This window comes from Parambassis ranga, chromosome 12, assembly GCF_900634625.1.
Source record: "Parambassis ranga chromosome 12, fParRan2.1, whole genome shotgun sequence".
Lineage (NCBI taxonomy): Eukaryota > Metazoa > Chordata > Actinopteri > Ambassidae > Parambassis > Parambassis ranga.
Window position 1 is genome coordinate 16,825,298 of NC_041032.1, and position 7,500 is coordinate 16,832,797.

The 7,500-nt window shown below is 52.1% G+C and overlaps 3 protein-coding genes across 3 annotated transcripts in view; 1 reads left to right on the top strand and 2 right to left on the bottom strand.

Moving 5' to 3' along the window:
- LOC114443248 (helicase POLQ-like) overlaps positions 1 to 3,264 on the bottom strand; it is a 6,078-nt gene extending 2,814 nt beyond the window's left edge. The window contains exons 1-9 of the mRNA XM_028417098.1: positions 2,732 to 3,264; positions 1,944 to 2,559; positions 1,692 to 1,870; positions 1,049 to 1,249; positions 902 to 974; positions 738 to 835; positions 367 to 465; positions 94 to 239; positions 1 to 18 (exon numbers count right to left, since the gene is read on the bottom strand). The exon at positions 1 to 18 is cut by the window's left edge and continues 222 nt beyond it. Coding sequence (XP_028272899.1) covers positions 1 to 18; positions 94 to 239; positions 367 to 465; positions 738 to 835; positions 902 to 974; positions 1,049 to 1,249; positions 1,692 to 1,870; positions 1,944 to 2,559; positions 2,732 to 2,905 — 1,604 coding nt within the window. The 5' untranslated portion in view covers positions 2,906 to 3,264. The remainder of the gene's footprint in view (positions 19 to 93; positions 240 to 366; positions 466 to 737; positions 836 to 901; positions 975 to 1,048; positions 1,250 to 1,691; positions 1,871 to 1,943; positions 2,560 to 2,731) is intronic.
- A 437-nt stretch (positions 3,265 to 3,701) lies between these two features.
- On the top strand, positions 3,702 to 4,714 carry LOC114443252 (28S ribosomal protein S18c, mitochondrial-like). The gene is made up of 6 exons (XM_028417102.1): positions 3,702 to 3,803; positions 3,945 to 3,997; positions 4,082 to 4,165; positions 4,246 to 4,303; positions 4,370 to 4,429; positions 4,599 to 4,714. Exons 1-6 carry the CDS (start codon positions 3,743 to 3,745, stop codon positions 4,673 to 4,675), a joined length of 393 nt encoding a protein of 130 aa, XP_028272903.1. The 5' UTR covers positions 3,702 to 3,742; the 3' UTR covers positions 4,676 to 4,714.
- Positions 4,715 to 5,119: 405 nt separating this feature from the next.
- LOC114443250 (BRCA1-A complex subunit Abraxas 1-like) overlaps positions 5,120 to 7,500 on the bottom strand; it is a 2,876-nt gene continuing 495 nt past the window's right edge. Inside the window, exons 2-9 of the mRNA XM_028417100.1 lie at positions 7,308 to 7,398; positions 6,666 to 6,702; positions 6,478 to 6,544; positions 6,195 to 6,391; positions 5,878 to 5,997; positions 5,720 to 5,804; positions 5,525 to 5,633; positions 5,120 to 5,444 (exon numbers count right to left, since the gene is read on the bottom strand). Of these exons, the coding sequence (XP_028272901.1) occupies positions 5,206 to 5,444; positions 5,525 to 5,633; positions 5,720 to 5,804; positions 5,878 to 5,997; positions 6,195 to 6,391; positions 6,478 to 6,544; positions 6,666 to 6,702; positions 7,308 to 7,398 (945 nt within the window). The 3' untranslated portion in view covers positions 5,120 to 5,205. The remainder of the gene's footprint in view (positions 5,445 to 5,524; positions 5,634 to 5,719; positions 5,805 to 5,877; positions 5,998 to 6,194; positions 6,392 to 6,477; positions 6,545 to 6,665; positions 6,703 to 7,307; positions 7,399 to 7,500) is intronic.

Sequence of the window (7,500 nt, forward strand, 5' to 3'; positions counted from 1 at the left end):
TGGTGTTGCAGAAACGGCCTGTGAGGGCCCAGTGAGACACGGTAAGGTGGAGGGCGGTGACGGAGGACGACAGCATGCCAGGACATCACCTACTCTGTCAGGTATTTGCAGATCATCCCGACCACGTTCTCACAGTTCTTCTTGGTGGGACAGAAGACCAGACACGAGTGCGCTGGAATGACCTCCGTCACCAGAGCGATGATGTGGTCCGGGTCCACCTTCTGCATGGAGCTGGAGTACTGCAGGAAGATCAGAGGACGACACACCTCACGCAGTCAGCCTCTACACAGAGACTGCAGAGGACCACCTCCGTCCCACTGCTGCACAGACAGAGGACACCCGAGGGAAGACCTCAGACTTACTCACCTTAAAGTTGAGGAGGCGCGAGAATCTGAAACAGTTCTCCTCCTTCGGGTCCACTTCATAGACGGTGTCCCTCAGTTTGACGTATTCTTTCAGCTGGACCTGGAGACAGACAGGATCCAATGAGACAGACTCTTCCCAGTCAAACTATCTGAAGCACCTCGGTGTGGAGCGAGGCTCTGAGGGCTCTGAGGGCTCTGAGGGCTCTGAGGGCCCAGAGGGCTCTGAGGGCCCAGAGGGCCCAGAGGGCTCTGAGGGCCCAGAGGGCTCTGAGAGGGCCCAGAGGGCTCTGAGGGCCCAGAGGGCTCTGAGGGCCCAGAGGGCTCTGAGGGCTCAGGGGGCTCTGAGAGGGCTCTGAGGGCTCAGTCACTCACAGGTCTGAAGTCGTTGGTGTAGTTCTCCGCTCTCAGAAACGCCTGCAGGTCTCTGATGTTCCCCAGGGTGGCGCTCATCCCGATGATCTGGGTGCTTTCTGGGAACAGAAGCTTTGACTGAAGCGCTGCATGTTGTCAGAGGTGAAGAGCTGCGAGACACTTACTGCTCATGTAGTGGACTTTAGCCAGAGTCATTTCAACCACGGCCCCTCTGCTGCCGTCACCCAGCATGTGGAGCTGAAACACACACACCTGTTAGCCCTCCGCCCGCCTGACATCCACCCGTCACTCACACCGAGAGGCGCCGGTACCTCGTCCACCACCAGCAGGCCCAGCTGGTCCAGCCTGCCGCTCTCGATCAGAGAGTTGACCAGGCTGTGGGCCTTCTCTATGGTGGCCACGTACAGCGACGTCTTGTTTCTCCTCTTCACTGGAGGAAACTTCCCCTTACTGCCGGCGTACTCCTCCACCATGAAGTCCAGCTCCAGGCCGAAGCTTGCCAACCCACGCACCTGAAAACACACACACACACACACACACACAAACAGTTTTACTCAAATCTACCTGCAGCATCACACACAGCTCCACCTGAGCCTCAGCATGCCTGATACACTGCAGCGCTCCAAGTCTGTGTGTGTCTGTTTGTGTCTCTGTCTGTGTGTGTCTGTCTCTGTCTGTGTGTGTGTGTGACTGTGTGTGTCTGTCTGTTTGTGTGTCTCTGTCTGTGTGTGTCTCTGTGTGTGTCTGTGTGTGTCTCTGTGTGTGTCTCTGTGTGTGTCTGTTTGTGTGTCTGTTTGTGTGTCTCTGTCTGTGTCTGTCTGTGTGTGTGTGACTGTGTGTCTGTCTGTGTCTCTGTCTGTGTGTGTCTGTGTGTGTGTCTCTGTGTGTGTGTCTCTCTGTGTGTCTGTCTGTGTCTCTGTGTGTCTCTTTCTGTGTGTGTGTCTTCTTGTGTACCTTCTCCTGCACCAGTGATATGTAGGGCAGGATGAACAGACAGTCCTTCCTCCTGCACAGCAGCTCTCTGAGGATGAGGATCTCAGCCACCAGAGTCTTCCCTCCGCTGGTGGGCAGGGAGTAGATCAGGTTCCTCCTCTGCTGGACACAGTCCAGGTTCAGACATGTCTCCTGCCAATCTGAAAGGACAGCATCAGCACACTGATCCTCCTGCAGCAGTCTGTCTGAGCAGCAGAGCGAGCGGAGTCTCACCGTACAGAGTCTGGATCCCTTTCAGTCTGCACATCAGGTCCTTCACTCGGCTGGGCAGCCCAAAGAACGGCCCGAGGTCGGTGCTCTCAGCCGACACCGCCTCCATGGCCTGCATGGCGACGCTGATCTCCTCGGTAACCACCGCCTCCTTCAGCACTGCCGTGCGAGACACGTTGGCCGGAGCTGCTGCGTTGCTGAGCATCGTCCTCTTGAGCTGGTCGGCCACGCTCCTCCTCGCTCTGGGCTGCTTCTTGGATGTGTCCTCCATGTTTTTCTCTCCTCCCCCCTGAGTTCTTCTGAAGGGGGTCGAGGTTTTATCTCCATCCTGCAGTCTGCTCCTCTTCTCCTGAATTTCCTCAAGAAACTGCAGCTGGCTGGCCGGTACATCTCCAAAGGGCTCATCATCCTCCAGTGCATCCAAGATGGAGTCAGTGAGGACGTCCTCACAGGACGGTGTCAGGGCGGCGTCTTTCGGCGGCTGCAGAGCCGTGAAGTCCTGCGTCTGGGCCGCTGGCCGTCTCTCATTTTGTTCTGCTGTGTCCAGCTTTGCCAGCAGGGAGCTGTCCTCCAGGATGCTGTCATAGTCCCCAAAAAGATCCTCACTGTCGCTGCAGAACTGAGACAAAGCACAGGCTGATCCAAGGACAGCTCAGACACTGACCCGTCACCTGCTCTCTGTATTCTGCTACATGTGTTTTATAGAAACGTTTTCTATAAATCTTATCAAATATGACAAATCAAACGCTTTTGATCGATTGATCGACGCTCAGCTGTGATCAGCATCTCACCTCTTCCGGCCCCCCCTCCGCCATGATGCTGCTGACCCTCCTGCCGGGGGGGCATGGCGGACAGAGCCCCCGTCCCCTCTTCGTGGCAGGTGACAGGTGAGTCTTCAGGCTGTCTCCAGACCTCTTCCTCGAACAGACCCGTTTTATTTTGAAGTGGAGCCGCGCGGCGCTCATCGCTGCCCCGAAGCTACATGTCAGCAGCTAACACACACACACACACACACACACACACACACACACACACACACTCACTGCTGAGTCAGTGCTAGCACTTTACTAACCATGTCATGAAACTAGCTCATCGATTTGAACCCCAGCGCTCAGCTGGTAGTTAGCTCCATGCTAGCAGTAAGGCTCCACAGTTTGATCCCTGCGCAGCTAACGACTGGTGACAAACAACAAATGAATTAAAATCTGTCTCTAAAAGTATCAAAGTCGGACACTGCACCAAATAAACACAGAAGGGATTTAATACGCCAATCTTCAGCAGCTCAGCGCGTCCTGCATTCAAAATGACCAACAGCAGTTTAGCCGAGAGGGAAACCCCTCCGTCACTTCCGCCTTCGGTTTACCGCTAGCTAGCTAGCAGAACTGTTCGGCTCAGTAAACAGCAGTCTTTGACTATTTTGTGAACGAGATATTTTTAAAAGCAGATTTTCTAAAGGTTCTGATTATTGGTAACTATTGCTTGAAACGTTGAATGTAAATATACAGCTGTCTAAACGTGTTACTACTTCTCTTATCCGGGATGATTTCTATCTTCTCCTGCGACATCTTTTTAGTGACGTTTAATAGTCCAGAAACACTCCAACTTTGAACAATGAGAAGTTAGTAATAATTACAAACTTTTTTGAATAAAAAGAATAAAAACAGAGAGTATTTATTTAATGTTTATGCACAAACGTTGACACACTAATTAATAGAGAAGTGATCGGAACTAATAACGACGCCTCGGTGAGGTGCCGGAGTACTTCCGGTCCTGCACAGCTTCCTGTCTTGTGTCCGGTCAAAATGTTGTGTCTGAGAGGACTCCAGAGATTAAAGGCTGCTCTGTCTCTGCGTGTGAATACAGGTGAGTCCCGTCTCCACCACACACTGAGGGGGGTCCGGTCTTTATCAGAAATACTGAAGGTTTAAAGTATAAACATGATTTCTCCGGTTTTAATGCTAATGCTAACTGACTGTGATGCTAATGCTAACTGGCTGTGTGCAGGTCTGAGGAGCCTCACAGCTTCTGCAGGTGCAGTCCAGCAGAAAGACAGCATGGTAGGCTATGATTATAATATGGCGATATTAATGATTGATCAATAATAACAGGACACGTGTTTGTCTTTGTTTTTTGTCTTGAAGCTTGTGAAAATGGAGAACCCGTACAAAGAGCCACAGAAAGGCTGCGTGCTGTGTGACGTCGCTGTGGATTTTAAAAACATCCAGGTGAGCGCAGTGAACGAGGCCCATTCATAACCACGTGTGTGTGACGTCACTGCAGGTGTCTCTGTGTCTCCCCCCCGCAGCTGCTGTCTCAGTTCATCTCCCCGCACACAGGCAGGATCTACGGCAGACACATCACAGGTGAGCGCCCCGCCGTCCCATGATCCTCTCTGCCTGCAGCAGCTGTCCTCACCATCTCTGTTTCAGGCTTATGTTGGAGGAAACAAAGGGAGGTCTCCAAGGCCATCAAGAAGGCTCAGTCCATGGGTGCGTTCACAGTTCCTGTTTCTGCCATAATAATACTGTTTTTCATTTTTCTGATTGTTGTTGACTGTTTGAGGCAAATCTGATGGTTCAGAGTCTGTGTCCTGAAACCTGGGTAATGGCTGCTGAGCGGCTTCTACCTGAACATCACACAGTCTGTCTGTCCTTCCAGGTTTCATGTCGGTGACCCACAAACATCCACAGTTCATGAGGGATCCGATCATCTGTGCACTCAAACATCAAGATTAGTGTGTGTCTGTGTCTATTAAAGTTTCATCCTCTGCTGTCGATGTGTGCAGTGAATCATTTTCTCAGTGTTTGAGGCTGCGGCCGTCTGTCCTCGGACTCAGGGCCACAGCGAGCTAACATAAACCACGGTGATCCTGCTCATCGTGGATCCTTTAAAGCCAGACTCAGACGCTGGAAACTTAACACACAAGGGTCAGGGACGACATCAGGAGAATACCTACAAACCTGAAATCTTTCTGGTTCCTGACCTGGTCGTTTAAACTCCTGACCTCTGAATGTGAGTCTGCTGTTGCAACAGGATCATTGAGGTGGAGTCTGAAAACAAACTGACACCAAGCGGCTGGAGAGAGGCACAAATAACCGTAAACCGTCTAAAAGACCCAGACCTGACCACAGGCCTGTCAGTTAATGACAGACCTCTGTAACAACACGACGGCTGCAGCGCTTTGTAAACAAACACTTTTAATAAACAATCCAAACGAACAGCTGACAGTCACTGAATGTAAACAGGAAGTGAACCCGACCCAACATCAGCACTCGCTCCTCCTGCGTTTCCACTCTCGCTCTGGCTGTGACTCTCTCGGCCTCTTCCGACAGCAGTCGACAGAGTTTGGCTGCGTTGCCGTGGAAACGTCTTGGTCGGGGACAGGAAACGCCTGCACAGTGAGCGTCTGCGTGCAGAACAGAGGCGAGCAGCCGAGCAGCGCTCTGATGGCCTCCTGCAGCAGCAGGTTGTTCTTCTGCTCCGGTAGACTGAAGCTGTCTGTTCCTACACAAAAACACACGCTGTTAGCTGATTGGACGACGTGGCGTGATGACCTGAGGTGATGGCGGAGAAGCAAGGAGCACCTTTCACAGCCTCGCTCTGCTCCTTCCTGAGCCTCCTCCTGAGAGCTGAAACCTCCACCTGCAGCGCCTCCACCAGGCGCTCACTCTCCTCCACCTCTGTGCACGCTTTCTGTCCACACACAGAGACAGGTCAGGTGATGCAAACAGGAAGTGGAGGCTTAAAACACTCTGAACCCCCCCCCCCCCCCCCCTCACCTGCAGCTCCACCTGCAGGGAGTCGTTCATCCTGTTCACCTCACTCACTTCCTTCAGCAGCCCGTCAGAGGAGAAGAACCTGGACCTGCAAGAGAGAGCCAGAGCTTCAGAACCTGCATGTGATGCGGTGGGAAGGTGCAGGTGTGTGGAAATAGTACCCGTGTTTCCTCATGGTCAGGCTGTAACCCGCCGCCGAGCACGGCGCCGACACCTTCCAGTACGCCAGCTGCTCCAGCAGACCCAGGTTATTCACCAGCACAGACAAGTTCATGAAGCGCCTGCACAGGAGAGGAAGAGGAGACACGTCACCAGAGACGTTCCTCAGTGGGAAGGCTTACATCCGAACCAAATGGCTCCACCTGGTGGTGGAGCGTGGTACTAGTGCCGAAGCTGACCGCACCTTGGTTATAATGTAAATAACAGCTTCAGGCAGTGAAAGTGCAAATGTGTGACCGTCATGTATTGTTGCTGTGACCTGCTGCGGGAGATGAAGGCGGAGTACTCCGTCCTGTGGGTGGAGCCTGGTGGCGTCAGCGTGCTCGGCGTCAGCAGCAGGAAGATCATGTGAGGGTTGGACAGCGCGCTCTTCAGGTTCTCATGGATCAGTTTCTCTCTGAAGGTCATCTGCTGCTCCGTGTTCCTGCGCTGCCGGTACCATCCGATCACGCTGTCCTGCACACGCCGCGCGTCTTCGTCACCATCACCATCATCATCATCATCATCATCATCATCATCATCATCATCTTCATCACACTCACCTGCTTATTGTCTGCCAGCATTTTCTGCAGGGCGTCCATGTTCACATCTCCTGCACTGCTGTACAGACTGACACACACACAGCACACACATTAAACACACACACAGTAAACACACACACGGTAAACACACACACACGGTAAACACACACGCCTCTCCCACAGACCACTGCAGCCGCTGTAGTACTCACGTGTTGGGTGTGGAGCAGGCGATGTGCTTCTGGATGCCTGTCAGACAAACACTGCTGTGTAAAGCACCTCATCACACAAGTACACAAGTACTGTCAGCTACACGTACAAGTACACAACTACACATGGCCGTGTGTAGTATTTTGTTTAGATGACTGTGATCAAAATGTTTTAAAGGATAACTGTAGATTTTCTGAAGCTTCCAGTCAGACCTGTGATTAACTCCCACAAGGAACAAGTGAGAAACACAACTTCCTGTTATTTGGATCGTTTAGTCCTACAGGACACAAACAGGACGTCTTTGAACAGAAGTGTAACATCAATCAGTTCATTCATATCTACAAGTCAGCGTCAGTGTGTGTGTGTCTGTCTCTATGTGTGTGTGTATGTGTATGTGTGTGTGTGTGTGTCTCTCTCTATGTGCATGTGTGTGTGTGTCTGTGTCTGTCTCTATGTGTGTGTGTATGTGTATGTGTGTGTGTGTGTGTCTCTCTCTATGTGTGTGTGTGTGTGTGTCTGTCTCTATGTGCATGTGTGTGTGTGTCTGTGTCTGTCTCTATGTGTGTGTGTATGTGTATGTGTGTGTGTGTGTGTCTCTCTCTATGTGTGTGTGTGTGTGTGTCTGTGTCTGCAGGTGGACTCACTGTAGGTCTCCTCGATGTGGATGTGGTCCGGCTGGGAGTCGCTGATGGTGACCTGCTCCTCAAAGCGGCTCTCTCCGAGGACCAGGCCCTCCTGTCAGAGGAGCACAGAGTAAACCCGCTGTCTGAACTCAGACTGGACCCATTTAACCATGTGATTACTCATCATCTTAGAACTACCGGACCTTTGAGTTGG

Bases quoted from the DNA above. Each gene is read 5' to 3' on its own strand.
- LOC114443252 (XM_028417102.1), top strand. From the start codon at position 3,743: ATGTTGTGTCTGAGAGGACTCCAGAGATTAAAGGCTGCTCTGTCTCTG. The intron at 3,804-3,944 runs GTGAGTCCCGTC...GGCTGTGTGCAG, and splicing joins GTCTCTGCGTGTGAATACAG to GTCTGAGGAGCCTCACAGCT. The intron at 4,304-4,369 runs GTGAGCGCCCCG...TCTCTGTTTCAG, and splicing joins CTACGGCAGACACATCACAG to GCTTATGTTGGAGGAAACAA.